This window comes from Manacus candei, unplaced genomic scaffold (assembly GCF_025592945.1).
Source record: "Manacus candei isolate 608988 ecotype Guabito, Panama unplaced genomic scaffold, ASM2559294v1 h1tg000011l, whole genome shotgun sequence".
NCBI lineage: Eukaryota > Metazoa > Chordata > Aves > Passeriformes > Pipridae > Manacus > Manacus candei.
The window spans coordinates 26,774,136-26,792,692 of record NW_026138059.1 but is presented as its reverse complement, the minus strand read 5'-3'; the positions used below and the strand labels follow the sequence as shown (position 1 = coordinate 26,792,692).

The 18,557-nt window shown below is 38.1% G+C and overlaps 1 protein-coding gene across 3 annotated transcripts in view; it reads left to right on the top strand.

Moving 5' to 3' along the window:
* Positions 1-343: 343 nt before the first annotated feature.
* The window catches only part of RNGTT (RNA guanylyltransferase and 5'-phosphatase), a 177,874-nt gene continuing 159,660 nt past the window's right edge, over positions 344-18,557 (top strand). For all 3 annotated transcript variants that reach the window (XM_051777749.1, XM_051777751.1, XM_051777750.1), the window contains exons 1-5: positions 344-492; positions 7,526-7,635; positions 12,525-12,628; positions 12,761-12,849; positions 15,957-16,032. In XM_051777749.1, the coding sequence (XP_051633709.1) occupies positions 429-492; positions 7,526-7,635; positions 12,525-12,628; positions 12,761-12,849; positions 15,957-16,032 (443 nt within the window). In that variant the 5' untranslated portion in view covers positions 344-428. The remainder of the gene's footprint in view (positions 493-7,525; positions 7,636-12,524; positions 12,629-12,760; positions 12,850-15,956; positions 16,033-18,557) is intronic.

Here is an 18,557-nt window from a genome sequence, read left to right as displayed (position 1 = left end):
GAACCTTCTCTTCCCGGGCTAAACAACGCCAACTTCCTCAGCCACTCCTCAATAGGACGTACGCTCCAAACTCTTCCCCAGCTTCGTGTCCCTGCTCAGGGAAAAGAGGAGGAGCCCGTAGCAGTTTGTGACCACCTCTCTTCCCGGACCACCCCTCTCCGCAGGCTCAGGAGCCCCAATTTAGGCTTCTTTCTTCCCGCCCGGGCACCACCTCTGATCCCAGAGACCCGGAAGCGGAAGTGGCTCCCGGCGCTCCGTGTGCGGTGGCGGCCGAGGCGGAGCCGGGTCTGAATGGAGGCGCCGCGGGCGAGGGGCCACCGGCGCCGCTGAGCGCCCCGGGCCGCCCCGCGCTCCCGCCCTGCCCTCCTTCCCTTCCTCCCTCCCCGCCCTCCCTCCCTCCTCCCCCCCGGGGCCGCCCGGGCCCCGCCATGTCCTACAACAAGATCCCGCCGCGCTGGCTCCACTGCCCCAGGAGGGGACAGCCCGTGGCAGGTGAGCGCCCGGCCCAGCCTGGCCCTGCCCGGCCCCGGGGCGGCAGCGGGGGCGGCCCCATCCCCTCCGCGGCGCTGCCCGGTCCCGCTCCTCCCCAGCGCCGGGGACCGCCGCGGCCTCTCGCCCTCTGACCCGGCCGGGGCTCTTTGTCCCGGGGCCACGGCAGTGCCGTGCCCCCCGAGCTCCGGGCCGGTGTCTGTCCCGGAGCCGGCTCCGTGGAGCGGTTGTTCTCCTTAAAGCCCAGCGCGCAGCAGCGCTTTGCCTTCAGCGCCGGACTCGCCTTCCCTTCGGCTGGTGCCGCGTCTGACACCGGCCCGGCCCGGTTCCCCTGCAGGGGCGCAGCTCCTCCCCTGCTCGCCGCAGCCTTAGGACTGGGTTCTCAGTTTGCACTGCTTCAGTTTCAGACTAAAACTTTTCTCATCTGTCACATTTGATGAGACAGGCAGCAGCCGGGCATGTGGAAGGTGCCGTACTGGAGCTACTAAGTTGGTCAGGGGTCCAGAGAATCTCTCTTAGGAGGAAAGGCTGAGGGAGTTGGGCTTGCTTGGCCTCGGCCTCGAGAAGAGGACCTCGTTAATGTGTATAAGTACCTAAAGGGGGGGCTGTTTCGAGAGGATGGGTCCATACTCTTCTCAGTGGTGCTAAGCAATAGAACAAGAGGCAACAGGCAGAAACTGATGCACAGGAAGCTCCACCTTAACATGAGGAAGATTTTCTTTACTGTGCGTGTGACCGCACACTGGAACAGATTGCCCAGAGAGGTTGTGGAGTCTCCCTCACTGGAGATATTCAAGGACCATCTGGATGCAATCCTGTGCCATGTGCTCTAGGATAACCCTGCTTGAGCAGAGAGGCTGGACCAGATGACCCACTGCGATCCCTTCCACTCTGACTGTTTCTGTGATACCAGTCCTCTGTGCAGTCTCTTCCACATTTGGTTCTTTTTTTTTCCTGGAGGCTCGGATGTCTATCAGTGTCGATCTGTTATTTAGCCAACTGACAGTCACTAACCTGTTCCTGAGCTGCTTAGCTGGAGCATGAGTTTAAGTGTTATACTCCAGTGTTTCACAAGTATTTCAGGGTTTGTCAGTGATTGCTGTCATCTTGGATGTTCTTGCCCAAAAGTTGTTGTCAGTCTTGGTTGTTTTAAGTATCTAGTCTTGCTGGCACCTAGTGGCAGCAAATTGAGTGTAGTAATTGAGTGGCAGTGAATTGAGCAGTGAATTGTGTGTCATGTAGACACATTTTTGATTGTGAGTTAACCAACATACTGACTTCAGATAAATGTTTTCCCTGCTGCCTGGTATAGAGTAAACAAATGTCGTTCTTCTCAGTTTTCTGAAATTCTTCTTTCCTTTGTAATGCAAGCAATTCCAACGCCAGGTTTTTTTTCTCCACTATTTTCTGGTTTTCATTCCTTTCATCTCCCTATCTGTGATAATTTAAAGGTGTGTTTTCAAAGCAACACTTGCTACTCAATGGCTATTTTAGATGGCATTGTGCTATCATTTACTTAATAGTTAAAACTCCCATGTTTTTTATCCCACAGATGACTCTTTAAAACTTGGTGAGACATCTCAGTAGGCTTAATCTTCAGTCATCATCAATATGTGTTATTTGGTATTTATCAGTATTTAATTTCAGTTGTTGATTTTGTGGGTTTTCCTTGAGTTCCTTATAGTTCTCTGAACTTGGCTTAGTTAAATAACAGTGCTGTGGTTTTGCTCATCTCTGTTATCTCTTTTTCCTGCTCACTGGCACATGCATTGCTTTGTATCTAATGAGAGATTTGATAGCCTGACTTGTTAACCTTTGACCATGACAAATACATACTAATGACTCTTTATTCTTTGTTTTTCTTCTGAACAAGTTCTTGATCTCCTTTAGTTATGGCTTTTGTTTGTCTGTCTTTTGAGCCATGGCTTCTCAGAAATAGCAGCCTAGAGTAAGCAAGAATGCAGGTCATCAGCGTGTCATCTGCTGTGCCATCACTGCTTGTGTGTTTGTTTATTCAGGAACTGCAAGGTAGTTCTTTTCCATTCCCTGCGATCATGCACAGGAAGTTAATGCACAGTAAAAAAAAAGAAAGTGCTTAGTTCGGTACTTTGGCTGCTTTATCAGAATGTATTCTTATACTCATTCACCTGACTTTTAGTTTTTTAGTGTTTTCTACTTACCAGAAGTATAGTGCACCATCAGTCTTCTCTCTTTTTTTGCTATTTTACATTCAAAGAAGTCTAGCAGTTTTATGAGAGATAATTTTTAGAGTTTATTGATGTTGGTACTGTCTCCCAGATGTGTTACATTCTAGTTTTAATTAGCATTTAAATCAAATTTCTAAGCATCCGTGCATGACTTTATTCCCATCTGATAGTGTAATAGCAATAGCATTGCTAAGCAAGGTATGTCTGGCTTCTGTGGACCAATATTTATCGACTATCTTGTCAGGACACTCTTGTCTTATGGTTGTGGCATCTAGAATTTCTAGGTGACCTCAAATACAAGTACTAAGGAGGCCCAGACATCTTCTGCTGGTGAGATTTGGTTCATTCAGGTTAAGAGGACCCTTCATTCTGGACAAGGTGAATTGATCTACGTCTCCCCTTATTTTCCAGTTCACTTCCTTAAATATTGGTGTTTTTTTGCCACTTTCTGGTTTTGTGGTGCAGCTGTTGTTCAGAATGGCACATTTTCATATTTATCACATTGTAGTAGCACTTCAGTCACGTGCCTGATGAAAAGAGTTTTCTCTGAATGCTTCAATCTGAAGTGATCAGGTTACTTCAGCCTTACTGCCTTGGCATCACCATCTCTGCAGATACCTGCTTTTCATAACCACGAAAGTGCTTGGAAGATACTGAAGAAAAGACATGAGAAGTGTCTCAGCAGTTTTGTAGCCTCCTTCATTGTATTGTGTTAGTTAATCCTGTTCTAGACATACATGCAGCATGTGGAACGGTGAGATATTATTAAAAACATCCCTATTGCATATGGTTATTGAGAAAGCATCTTAAATGAGAGTAAAGCTTCTGGTTCAGGAAGTTGCTGAACTATAGCTTGTAGTTGGAGAGAATAGTCTGATGGTGGACTGTCGTTGTTTTGCTCTCTTTCCTAGTCGTCTTTATTGACCTGTGTTGGTAATGAGATGCTAGGTGAAATGGATGCTTTGACCCAGCACAGTTCTCTTGAACCGGAAAACTGTTAATTTTTAGAGGAGGTGTTAGGTTTTTTTTTAATTGTGGATTTTGTTATTTAATTTGATTCCAGTTTCCCTTCTTAACTTTGGCCACTTTACACAGTGTATCCTTCATAATCAGTGCTCAATCTAAACATACCATAGTCATACCTAGTTATATATGTCACGTATTCAGTTGATAGCTTCATGTCACAGAAAAGTAGACTAAATTAAGAGTATTTTTTCACTGATATGCTCTAGAATTTAAATTTGAAGATAAGAAGTGTGCTAAAATTAGAACATGTGCATGTAGAAAATGTGACATCATGTGTTGTTCACTTTGATTTCTCTTGGATTTATCCATTTGATGTCTGTGTTCTGACATACTGAGCTCTTATTTTTAGAATTTTTACCTATTTTTTGAGCTTAAAGAAATCCCATCTGTTAGGTAAATGATTTGAAAAATGGTTTTTAACAGCCACTTTCCAAAACTATTTAACAAATTTGAACTTAATTGTGGAAGTAGGTAATGACCAGTCGTCAAGGTTCCAGTAACACTTTGAAGTTAATTTGAAAATTCTACTGAGGAGTTACAATTATTGTCATAATGTAGTTTAGTTACACAAACTACTTGGGATGCTTTCTTATCCATGTAAAATATCACTTTGTCACTGTCAGATCACCTAATTCAACATATGATTTTTTAATCTTCAAATCTTTATGTATGGAGGCTTGAGTTGCAATCTGTTGTTACTACATCACTTCTTTAGCATGGGATGTAAGGCAAAACTGTAGAAGAGACAGTAGCCACTGCCTCATTTATACTCCTCTGTATTACTCAAAAAGGTTAGAAATCATTCTTAGAATTAAAGCTTAGATTTTCCATAGCTTTTAGTGACACTTAATGAGAGGCTTGTATGCACGGAGGGAAGGAGGGTTTTCAAGGCTGTGTACAAAGACCAAATAGCAAATTTGTCAGGTAGGGAAATTTGGGTTTCTGTTATAAGAGGAACACAATATGAGATCGTATTCAAGATCTTTAATACATGTGCATCAGTCACAATTTGGAAAAAAACAAGAATGTAAACTAGGAAGAACTTCATGCTTACTGCATGGGAATAATGTGAAATTATATTGCAGAGAAATGTAATTTATTAAGAAAACCTCAACCAACCAAACAGAAACCCCCCAACAGCCCCAAAGAAAAAGAAAACAACCAAAACTCCAAAGCTATTGTTTTCATAATCAATTACGAAATTTCCCTAAATTGGAACCAAATTACATGAATTCATGGTTCTCTTCTAATCTTGGCAGGCAGCTTTTTTGCTGCCATGTTAACTCTGTTTTTCAATAATACTGCCAGAGTGGAATTTGTAGAAGCAGAGCACCTAAATACTTCCAAAGACCTGTGTTTGAGCTTTGGAAATGGTAGTAAATGGACTCTATATGAAATACTCATCATTTCCACAACTGTCTGAAGGTATTCAAATGCTGCAGGGGATATTGACTAAACTACTTTGTCTTTCCCTGACAATAAACAGGAATGTGTTTTGGTTGCTCAGAGGGAAATCGGAGTGCAAATCAGATGCTAAATCAAGGTCTGCTACTGAGAAGAGAATGAACTTGTTCATTCTCTGTTCTAGAAGATGGAGAACAGGAGAGTCTTCAGTGTGACTATACAGTCTCTAATCAGATGCTACAGGAAACAATTGTAACTTCCAGGCACTTTTCCAAATCCGTTCTCTTTTCCCAGAATCTTGTAAAGGATGATGGTTTTCCTATGAACCCATTGACTTTTGTCAGTTCAGCTCTTTTTCTTAATTGAGTGCCTTGGCTAAAAAAGTTTGGTTGCATTCTCCATGTTCTGTAATGGATGAGTGGGTGTAGTAGTATGGGTGTGACAAGTGAAGTTATAAAACTTTCAAGCATGATGTTGTTTTGTAAAACTTATGGTGATGATAAATTTTTGCGTTAAGATCATCTAAAATTAGGATTTGCATAATCACTCTGTATAGAGAAAGATTACAGGTTAAAGTGGAAGGGTTAATAGAGAGAGAATCTGAATGATAGTGTTAAAAGTGACAAGGAACACAGAGAAGCAAGAAAATGGGATAGTTGAGGGAATGGGGAAATGGAGAGGAGGTAGAGAACCCAACAGCCTTTACCAGGGTGGAGGATGTGTAACTGTTGGAATGAAAAGGCAAGGGGCAATAAAGTGAAGTTTTTTCTAACAATCAAACAAGTTGAAGTGACTATAATTTGTTACCATTTAATGTGTATTTTGACGTATGACTGAATAACTTTCCTTTTAACTGTCAAGTTCGGAATGGTTTCGGACAAGTGTAACAGTGATGGTGTTTCTCACGTTGCTCACTGACATCAAACCTGACCTAACAAGTTGCATAAAGCCTCCTAGTTTTCATATTATCTGTCTGTCTTTTGTGGTTTATAATATCTCTTTCATGGAAGGTAAATGCTTATTTGAGACTATATAGGGCATTGGATAGAATTTAAGGCTACACCAAACTTGTACAGAGAAACTTTATGTAGAAGAAATGGTATGCGTTTTTTCTTTTTGCAAAACTAGTGAGCTTCTCTCTCAGACCTTGATTTTTAGCTGAAAACAATGGACATTTTAGTGTCTTTTCATTCTATGTAATTTTGTTTTGCTGAAAACAAGAGGCTTTTGTTTCTTTTGTTATGAGGAAATCACAGACTGAGAGTGTTGGGGTTGTTCAGACAGGAAAAGAAGGATCCAGGGAGAGCTTATAGCAGCCTTCCAGTACCTGAAGGGAGCCTGCAAGAAGGCTGGAGAGAGACTTTTTACTAGGGCATCTAGTGATGGGACAAGGGATAATGGTCTTAAACTGAAAGAGGGGAGGTTTAGATTAGTTATTAGGAAGGAATTCTTTACTGTGAGGGTGGTGAGGCGCTGGTTGCCTGGAGAAGTTGTGGATGCCCCATCCCTGGAGGTGTTCAAGGCCAGACTGGATGGGGCTTTGAGGAACCTGGTCTACTGGAAGGTGTCCCTGCCCATGGCAGGGGATTTGGAACTAGGTGATCTTTAAAGACCTGTTCAACCCAAACCATTCTATGTTTCTATGGAAGATTGCTGGGGTTCAGAAAGAAAGAGCTAGAGATCTCTAATGAGATTATTTCAGATATTCTGTGGTGGATGTGATGGATAAAAACAAAATCAAAATTAAAAATTATAGGTTTTCTAGGGAGTGATGGATGTAGTCTGGTAAGTACTACTTGAGGTCAAGTTTTAGTTGCAGCTTTTAGCTTCCCTGATGTCTGAAGCACATGTAGGTGTTATATTTGAGACAGAACATTGGACATGGCTGCAGGACTCTTCCAACAAGCCTAAGGAACATGTTAGAAAGACGTCAAAAGATCTGTAGTGCATAGAAGTTCTTGAGGAGTTTGCAGCAGTCTTTACTGTGTTTTATGTTTGCAGGTAATCAAAGCTGATGTTTACATGGTTGGGTGACAAACTGTCATTTAAAATGCTACTTACATGTTTTTAACTGTACTGAGTTTAAATTTTCTGTATTCTGCTGTGCATTGTAGCTCCACAGCTTAAATCACACTAAAAGTTAGCTCAAAAGGTTAAATTACGCAGTTTTAGATTAACTGACCTGTATTTTCTTTAAGCTTCTAAACTTACTTGTGAATTCTGAGAACTCATAACTAAAAAATATTCCAGTTCAACTGTTGCTAATACTTTTCCCGTGATTATTTTTTGTTGAGGGTGAACCTCTAAATCTGCTCAGCATGGTGCTTTGAAATTGCTAAGTTGTAAGTGTATGTACATGAGTATGCATAAAATACTGTAAATTTTATTATCTTTCGTAGGGAAGTTTTTACCTTTGAAGACAATGTTAGGACCAAGATATGATGAACAGGTTGCTGAAGAAAATCGTTTTCACCCGAGTATGTTATCCAACTACTTGAAGAGTCTGAAGGTAAAGTTAAATTTTCTAGTAATTGAAACATTACTTTCATTATTAATGTTTATTCAAGTGTTGCTTTTCAGATTTAAGAGAAAAGTGATGGCTTCCTTTGGGACATCTGTACAGAAATTTTTTTTTGTTTACATTTTCAGGTTTTCTCTGCCATTCACAGGTTTACAAAAAGACTTTCTTATACAAACTGTGCACACTCCTCATTCACTGATTAGTAGCAAGAATCTCACTCTTCTCTGTTATAACTGTTGCATCTTGGAGAGATGTTATTGTCAAAATTCAGATAGTCTGAGTTGGTAGTTCTATAGATGACTCTTGTATGTGGATATGTTAAGTTGTGATTTTGCCTATAAGAGTAAAAGCATTTAAAAGTGAAAGGAGAACTTCATAGAACTCTCCTGTAGTTTCAATGCAAAATTTTCTTCTTCTGATGTCTAGAATGCTTTATGGTATCCAACCCATCGGGCTCAACTATAGAAGAAAACAATTTATGAATTTTATCCAGTAACTTCTTGGGAAAAAAAAAATTGCATAAATAGGAAAAAAGTTTAGGAGCATGGGTTGGGACCCAGGAAGGTGGGTGGATGCCTTCATTATTGGGTTACAAAGTTGTGCTTCTGGCTTATTTCTTCATTCTCTGTTTTGCCCATTTCTGTCTGAGTACTTCAGCTTGCTTGTTGTTCTGCACTGTAGTATGACTGTGACAGTAAAGGTGGGGAACAGGATCTTTTCAGCCTTTTATGTAGATCTCCGTAATGTTCTGCACAGGCCAGTGCATCTGGAAATGTGGGAAGTGGGATTTTGAGCCTACCAGGTAAAGAAAGGCCTACCATCTAATTCTTTTAATCAGTTTATTAAACTTTTATATAGAAGTTTAGCACCATTTGTTTTGACTATGTGTTTTATAAAACAAATCATGCAAGTGACCTTTTTTCCTGTTTTTTTCATTATTTTTCGCTGTTGGTCTAAGTTAAATTAATTCTGGATTTGCTTAACGGTATCAGACCTTGAACATCAGAAGAATCAGGTGACTAAAAGATGGGAATCCTCATTTTATGAATCTTATTTAGGCTTAGGTATGAAGTAGATGGTGAACTACTCAGTGTAGCAGAGTAGAAGTACCTGTGCAGTAATGTGATAATAAAGTACTATCAATGAAACATATGTGCCTGTTCTCAGGTGCTTGAACTGGTAGGATTTTTCTTGTTTGAGTTCTTGGATCTGTGCGTTTTAATTTTGAGTTCCTCTTTTGTGCACTGTGTTGCATTTGACTCTGACCGGCTTTAATAGGCATGCCTAGAAATTTTCTCAAACGGATCTTATTCATGGTTTAAAGTAATTTAAAATTCTGCATGTATTTTGAAGTTATAGAGAACTTCAGAGACCTACTCAGAACTTCTAAATGTTGGCTTTGTCAGTAATTTGCCGCCAGAAAAAGAAATCATGGTGAGCCATCATAGCCTTTCCACTTGTCACATCCGTCAGTTCTGTTGCAATGCTACAAATTCATCATGTCTTGAGTGACATCAGATTATTAGAATCTGATAATAAAATTTGTAGCATGAGGATCCCCACTTATATTTTGGTAATTTTGATTAACAAGCAGAACATACAATTTCTCTCAAACTCTCTGTTCTCATCAAATCTCTGGTACTGAACCCTGGTACTGTTAATGAATGTTTGCTATTTGAAAACATATGATTTTTAATTTGCCAAGATATGTAGTGGGTTACTGAAGTGCTGTATTTGTAGAACAGCAATTTACCAACAAGTCAGCAATGAAATAAATATGAAATTGAGGCGACCTCAAAAAGTGGATTTTTCCAAGGCAAAAATAGCTCACTGTACTTGGTTCTCATCATTTTACTACAGTGGGTTTTACTGCTAATACTTTGCAGAATGAATCACTTCTGAAAACTCGTTATTACTTGAGTCCATATAATTTATCTCCCAAATAAAAGACTTCAGACTGAATTTTGGTGAGATATTGCTGTTACCACAGATTTTTGAAGGTACAAGTTCAGCTCATCTGTCTGGACAAAACTTTCTCTAACAAGCTTCCTGTGTGATTCCTTTTCTCATGGAACTGGTTGCTGAAAATCTGAATGTTAGAAACTGATTTGATTAGACATGGCAGCCCCATTTTTCTTCTGATTGCCACTATTGACGTAGTATCTTAATGGTCTCATAAAAAATTGCAGGAGCAATTGGTGACTGTATGAATGATTTTTATTTTTTAATTTCTTTCTTGAGTAGGTATGTTAGTACAATTTATGCTTTATAAAGGTAGTTTTGTTTCTGTCACGAAGAGCTAGGACGTTAGTTAGCTCAAAAGAATGGTTGGGCAATTAGTATGCTCAAGTTATAGAATTCCTGTTAGGAAAACTATTTATCATATTTCAGCCACATTTTTATTTTTGCAGATAAATTTGGTCAGTGATCTAAACTATTGTCCTCAAGTAAGAAATGCAAGGAAAAAAATCCTGAAACTGGAAGCATTCAGTGTATTGTAGTGTGCTCTTTCCTTCCTGGGGAGGATGTTTTCAGTTTCCAGTGTCTAAGGGGAAACTTTTGCGGTCGTACAGGGGAACCTAGCTAATCCCATTTAGTTGCAGAGCAGCAGAAGAGCACATCCATAAGGCATTGATAGCTGGAATGTGAGAAAATGAGGAGGAAGGCTTTTATTTTGTTTCCTGTGGTACCAGTGGTTTTTTTGCATTAATTTTTTGAAAATCGTAGCTATATACTTTGGTATGTTACATAATCCACCTGCTTTTTAGAAATTTCTTTATAATTTTCTTGTACCTTGCACTGTCTAAATTGTAGTGTGTTATGTGCAACCAGTCCCATGGACTGAGAGAGAAAATGTTTATGCTTTCTGTAAAGCAAGGAAACTACTTTCAGGCCTTATGTGCTTTATATGCCAGACATGCTTTTATAGCTTTGGATAAATTACACTGGATGCCTCTTTGGTTTAGTGCTCCATGAAATGTGTGAGGAACAGTGCCACTTTGCAAGATCTTCAGTTGTCTGTGATTGAAATGATTCATAAGAATGGCAAAAGAAGAGCAGTCCAGAAGTCCTACAGGCCTGAATTAAGTAGTCTTGGAGATATTTGCAAAATGCTGTAGAGAATGTAGAGAGAGGAATGTAATAATTGAATTAATTGCTTTTGTATACTTCCTCCAAAATTAATCCTGGCTAGGATGCTGTCAGTCTGTATATTTAGCAGCTTGGTTGAAACTATATATTTGAAGTTTCAGGTGATGCAACATTGTTTTCAGGTGGGCCCAGGTCTGAGGTAGCTTGCATTTCTGCAAAACACAGTAATAAGAGTAAATAAAGTATTCCGAATACAATATATGAAGTTAAAGTAAACAAGGAGAAATTCAGAACTGATTTGGATATTACTTTACAAATGCTTAATGCTGTTAACATAACATCATGATGCTTTTTAATATTTGATAAATAAAAGTAATATGAAAGTACATAAGTATTACCAAAGTATATCATCAGAACTTTGAATACATGTATCTCTTTAGATAATTGGAAGTTTTCCTGTAGTGGTCTACTGAACAACATATTTATGTGTAACAGCTGTTTCTGAACTGTATTCTAGTTATAATTGGAATTTTCCTTTTCTGAGCTGTGTGAAAGCAGTGTTTTACTTTGTAATTCTTCCAGCTTCACTGCTGAATTACTGCCAGTCTGTTAACCTTAAGGTAAATAAAAATTGATCAAAATCCTGGTTTTGAGTATGTGCTGGAGTTTTAAATACATTGAAGATGCAGTATCCTTCTATGGTCTTTCATATGTAATGTGCTTCAGTTTTAATGTAGTTTTAAGTGCACTATTGATGTATCTATAAAAAAGACAAAGCTGTGAAAAATCCTACTTGAAAGCAGGACGTTGAGTGTTTTGACCAAAAGAAATTGCTTGCACTTATAAGACAGAAAATCAGGAATACTTTCAGTGCACAGGTGTGTTAGTGAGCTGTTTTTGCACAGTAATACTGGGAGGTTATTGTTGGTGGAATTTTTATTTGGACCAAGGATCAGTAGGATATGCTTTCCCCATATTTTCTGTGTGTTTTGTGCCACCCAGTGGAATTTCTGCTTTCCATGATTCTTTTTAAAAACGTAGTAACTTCCACAAGGCTCTGTATAAGTTATAAAACCCAAACACTAAAAAAGTAAGTTAATGCACAAGGGGACAGGTTAGGGTAGCGAGAGAGCCTGGATCTAGGTACATTGTAATATCTGAGTGGTTGACACTGATACCTTAATTACTGCCAACATCTTTGAAGATCTGAAGTTGTTTTGCATTTTAGCTTTAAATAAGATGTTTCTGAGAATGTAGGGATTTTTTGTTTTAAACTTGGAAATACGTTCATTGTTTTGCATTGTTTTTCACTCTAATAAATGGGTAAATTAAAATGGGTTATTTTTTCTGACAGTGTACTTATATATAATATGTGTCAGTAGTTAGTTTTTCTTATGGTACTTTCACTGTCCCAGTGCTTAATATTGTTCCCGTTAAAGCATAAGAGCACCTGATTCCACCTTGTTTGTCGTTTTAGCATGTTAAAATAATTCTTTACTAGATATTTCTGCTATTAGCAGATCTTTCTTATTTAGAAGCGTTGAAAACTGAAGTTTTTGAATTAATGGCTAGTGCTAATTTAGACACCAGCTCTCAGAGAAACACAAATGTCTGTGATGGTGGTAAAATACAGATTTTATGAAAAAATACAATATTTACGAATTTTTAAACTTAAAAATGTAGCCTACAGTTGCTTTTAATTTGAATGTTATCAGGTGTTTAGTGTTTATGCATTGATATTTAAATCACATATATAAGTTTGTTTTTAATTTTTTGCTTTTTTTAAGGTTAAAATGGGTTTACTGGTAGACTTGACCAACACCACTAGATTCTACGACAGGAATGATATAGAGAAAGAGGGAATTAAATATATAAAGCTCCAGTGTAAAGGGTAAGTTGTATGCACTTTTTGTACCTTTCTTTGGCTTTTAATTTAAAAGATCATGCTGAAGAAATTAATTTTTTTTCTCTTCTTCCCTTTCCCCCAGTTGTCTCCTGATCCATGTATTCTTGTGTTTTTCAGGCATGGTGAGTGCCCTACACCTGAGAATACAGAAACATTTATCCGTGTATGTGAACACTTCAGTGATAAGAATCCCTCAGAGCTTATAGGTATGTCTTAATATATCCATCTTATATCCATTGTTAGCTTTTACTCTTAGTTTATTTCATATTTACTCATAATTGCCGTCTCTTATTCTTAAAAGTCTAAGCAAAGGAAATTCCTCCCTACAACGTCTATGCATACTAGATCTGATTTCTTCTCCTGCAGAAACTAGTATGTTTCTGATTTTTGCAGAAATAATATGTTTCTGCATCCATCACTTTGATTGCTGCTATTGACTTAATGCAGAAAAATATACAGGCTTAGGAACTGTCTACAAATACATGATACTTGCATTGTGGTTTTTCACTTCTGCTGATACAATGCAGGTTATGTACTGTGTTGACATTTGATGGTCTGGGTTACTTGAAGTCATATTTGGCAGCTGAATTGTCAGAGATTCTTTAGTAAATCTCACAAAACTGGTAGTAGATATTTGGCTAAGTTTTTCTTCTGTGGTATATTGGCTTTCAGTGAATATTTGAATGTTTGAAGGATACTTTTTTTTACCCAGAGAAAAATGAGTTCTCAGTTTAATTTGTGTTGCTTCTAGTTTTAGGTAAAACCATTTTACTCTGATTTCTGTTAAGCATATTGATGTTCAGCTCTATTAGCTAACTGTCAGAGACAAGAAATGACTTTGCAGATGAGTTTCCATCAGTTGTTGTCGTCAATCCTCTTGGATGATAATTTTGCAACCTTCCTGAGTCAGAGTGTCTGTGTGACTTAGGAGTACGTGGGACAGTTGTTTGTGTAGGTGCCATTGCTGAGAACTTGATAAATCAAGCTGGTTTGTTCATGCAGTTTAGAATTTGTACAGAATCACAGCTAAAGCTGTTGGAAGGGACCCGTGGAAATCAGCTAGTCAGCTTCCCTTTCTTAGAGCAGGAGAGATTTCAGGTTCTGGTGCAAGTTGTGAAATATTGTTGGTGACTGACCCCGCTCACTCTCATTTAGCAGATTCTCATTTATCACTCTCCTTTCATAATTCTTCCATTTGATCCCCAGTAATACTTCAGAACTTAAAATGTTGGTTCTGGTCAGAAGTTATGTGGAGCATGGGTAGCATGGTGATATCTTATAAATAGCAGACACATTTAACAGGTATTTCAACTTATAAAATGCCATTTTCAATGTTGACTTAATAACTTTTTGATCTCAATGAATTTTGAAATCTTTTTCCATCAGTTAGATGTTTCACCTTGATGGGAAAAAAAGCAAGAGTCAAGGAAAAAATAATATGTTGACTAAGCTTTTGAATAACATGTGGTTTAGGCTTTCATAGTAAAAGAGAAATGTTAGGACTTCCTGTTTCCCTTCTATGAATTACTGAAATTTCTGGTTTGGGACACGTGTTTCCTCTGACAGATCATCAAAGGGACTGGTGTGGAGGATGTTTTTATCAGAAGTGAAAGCAGTCTACAACAGTGCTAGTACTGCACCCTGTGTAATCTTTCCCTTCCAAGCCATTGGTGTCATTGCTGAGATGCTTATCTTTGTCATGTGTATAAAATTATTGACTTAACCTTCTTGGTAGCAGTAACAGCTGCAGGACTTATTGATAGCAATTCTGTGCAATTTCATTCCCAGTGTCAAGATTAGATAGGAAAAGAGAGTGAAATGTGAATGGTAAGTGATCAAAATTTTCTATTCAGTGATAACAATATAGGATGGAAATTATTTTTTCAGCTTGAAGGACTGGAGTACGCCTGCCAACTTTAAGGAAGCAAAAATGCAAAAATTTTGCTTCAGCAGAAAACAAAGGAGAAATAATTGCTAAAAAAAATTCTATAAGAAAGCTAAAATTACAAGTTACACAGTTTTTAATATTTTTAAATGGAAGAATTCAAGAAATTCATAGTAATTTTTGCCTTGCTCTATTAAGAAGGGAAACTTGGTGGGGCAGGCACAAAACCTGATCCTGCTACAGCTGATAGATACTGCTGTTTACCTGTTTAAAGTTTCTAATTTTTATCACTCTACTCTTTGTATGTTTTTTTTTTGATCTCCGGTTGAAAAAAAATAGATTTAGGTTGGATATTAGGAAAAATTTCTTCACCAAAAGGTGAAGTTTTCAAGCACTGGAACAGGCTGCCCAGGGAAGTGGTTGGGTCCCCATCCCTGGAGGTATTAAAAAGCTGTGTAGATGTGGCATTTAGGGACATGGTTTAGTGGTGGAATTGGCGGTGCTGGGTCAGTGGTTGAATTCAATGAACTTAAGGGTCTTTTCCAACCTAAACGATTCTGATTCCAGGGTAACAACTGAAAAATATGTTAAAAATAATTGAGCTTGCTGTTGGTGTAAACTGTAATGATATTTATAGTTTAAAATTCGGTAGGAAAAAGAGGCAACATTTTGCCTGAATCCTTCAAAGCGTTTTTAATAGCACAAATTTTCAGGCTGGTGTCTTTATCACTAGGTGGTGCTGTTGCCTTGAGGAAAAAAAAAATTCCGGTGCATTTGACAGGGTATCCCTGCTTTCACCGGGGGATCAATTCAGTAAAATAGAGGCTGAAGACTTAATTCTTTTTTTTTCTTACATTGAAAAGATAAGTAATTCAAGGTGATTATGCTGTTGTGTAGTTTTCTTTCTGTGTTTTTTTTTTTTTTTTTCAAAATTAATGAGTCTGGTGTTAGCACGGTAATAGCAAATTTGAGATAGAATTGTGGTCTGTTGGCACTGCTTTCAAGTTTGAGGTAGGGTAATCGGGATATGATTTTTCTGCCTGATAGTGTGAAATGAATGTCATGCTTGTTGAATCCACTAAAAGCACAATTATTGAATTTGATTGTATTGCCTTTTGATAAACATTTGAGCAGATTTGTGAATCTTATCTATATTAGCCATATTTCAGTTGCATTAAGTTAGTGCTCTTGATTGGGATAAACTGAAGTATCCCATACTCTTGCTGTTGCTAATTTGCAGAAAGAATGTAATAATTTGCCTTTTTAGGCTTATGTGCCTTATGTGGTCTGTGCTGCCATAATGGGAAGGGAAATAACCCTTTAATGTTACAGATGAAGGTGGAAGGATCCGCAACCACACTTGTGCCACTAAATCATGTTTGTTAAAACTGCTTGCAAGTGATTATGCCCTTTTCTTGTCTTGTCTAGGTGTCCATTGTACACATGGTTTCAATAGAACTGGATTTCTGATCTGTGCCTTTTTGGTTGAGAAGTTGGACTGGAGGTAAATTTGAATGTTAATTCCTAGGGATTTGTGGAGAGTGACCAAAGGCATCTTCAGTATGTTTCACTCATTGTCCTGACAGCTATCCTAATGTATTCACTATATATTATTTCAAAATTGCATCATAATCTTGAGCAAACAGCCCATATTAACAGCCCATATTAACGCTTTTCATATCCCTTGGTACTTAGCCTGTTGCAGTCAAGCAAGGTCTGGTAGGTCAAAAGTCAGCTGTACCTGCTGTGTGTGGGCTTTTAGTAGTGCACTTATTGTATTGTGTCTCTTTTGTGTGACATGTCCCACAGTTGGAGTAAGAATGTAGAGTTCAGAGATGCCTGTAAGGTTATTTCCCTTTTTCATCTTTTTTGTGTAGGTTTGCATGTAGGGGTTTTTTTTTAAATTATTTTTTGGAATCTGAAGAGATTAGATAGAGCAACGTACTTGCTTCTGAAAGATCAGGGGCAGGCAAAGTCCTTGTGTCCAGCTTGTTTTTTGACCAAAGTCTACAGCATGCTTCTATGCAGACTCACCTGTTTTTTCTGTCTTTCAAAAATGTTGATACCTTTGTATAGAATATTTAGGTTTTTCAAACAACAGTAGCGTAAAAAAGCAGAACAATGCCTGTACCATGCTGGTGGACATAACTTTTGTGTGTTTGATAGGATTCACGAAACACTATATCCTTGTTGACAGCTTCCTGTGAAAGTCGTGTTTCTTAACAAACCCCTTAAGCATTCTGATGATATTTCTTGTGTGTGGTCCTTTAAGGGAAGAAAATTCTGCACCTGTTGCAGCTTCTTCTTATGACTGGACATTCAGTTATTTGGTTCTTGGCATGCACATTCAAACTGTTTGCAAAGAACTGGATCATTTCTATCTGTTACTAAACTTGGAATGAAGACATTGGAGTAATGGAGACAGAACACTGTTAGTAGTGGCTAGCTGAATCTTTGTAGGATCCCAGCTGAGTCTGGGGAGTAGACACAAACACAGATATCTTTATAGTATGGTTCTAGCTTTTATTATGAACTAACAAATTTGGATGCTTTTAATCTAACAATTTAAAAGCAGCATGCAATAATTAAAATTGGTCCTTCGTTCTGAAGAGGAAATGCACTTGAATCTGTTTGAATCTCCTGCTTTTATGCAATCTCTATTTTCAAACCTCTGTGGAAAAAGCCTTAAAACTCAACTTTTTTTTTTTTGCTTCAGGTAGTTAATTGTATCAAGTTTGTTTATCTCTATCAGATTTTTTTGACATAACATCCAGATATGACCTGGTAGGGAAAAAAGTCTACAGGAAAAGAAAGAATTTTGGCAAGGTGGTAATTAATGCTGAGCATTGTATCAAGATAAATCTAATTTGCTGTATCATTTTTTTAATATAAGGCACTGTTATTTGTTGATGAGGAATGAATACAGATGGATTCCTCATCAAAAAATAACAGTGCCTTATTTTAAGATACGATGTAGGAGTGTTGCTGATGTATTGTAAATACTGAGGTGTATTTTATAGTTAGTTTTAAGAAAGGTTACCCAGCCTGAAAGCTCTGCAGCTAGTGATCAGAAACCTTACTTGATTCGATTTTCAACAACTCATTTTACCCAAAGACTGCTGTGTTTCTAGAACTTGGAAAATTGTTTTCTTTCAGCTAGATTTCTGTACTTGAAATCAGTTCCACCTCTTCTGGCTTTCATTGCTGTCTTTTCCAGAAGATTATAGAGTTCCTCTCATATCATCATGGACAAATCTGAGCATTTTTCAGACTCCATCCCTTTTGGTTTGTTTTGTGCTCTCAGTCCTATTCATTACAGAAGATGTGAAATAATCTAAGATAGCAAAGTAAAAAATGTCTTGTGAGTAAGAAATTAGGAGTCTTAGAAAACAGAACGAGGAAGAAAGCTCCTTCTAAACTGACCATCTGATAGTCTTACTCTGGAAAATGTTTTATTTTCTCCTCTTATCAAAGACTAGAGTGAATCAATTACTGGTTCTAAGGCAGTGTTTCTGTCTATTCTGGGAATTTTACCTCATAAAATTTTAGGCTCCTTCGCATACTTTACAGGTCAGACAAAAAAATTGCGTTTTAAATTTAATTTCTCTTTTCCATTTCAGTCATATGTTTTCCTTGTTCCAGTGGCAGGTTCTTTTCTTACCTGAAAAAAAAAAATCTTTTCACAGCATGTAGTATGTGTTTTGTTCCAGTTTTAAGATATGTGCTTGTCAAGAGGCCTGACCAGGGACATCTATCTTTTGTGATTTTTTCCTCTCTTTTATTTAGCAAGATTTCTAAATGTTGATCCATGAAACATTACTGCTCTGCACAGCCATAATAAATGGAAGAGAATTACGTCTAATGCGTTCTGTTAAACATTTACATAGGATCTATGGAAATAGCAACAATAAACCCCTTGTGCTGTGCTTGCTATTGTATATTTTGAGTTTTCCTGTTGGCTGGTAAAGGTACTTGACTGTTAGTTTTGGTTTCTAATTTTTTTGTGATCCAGTCTTCAGTTTATTAGAG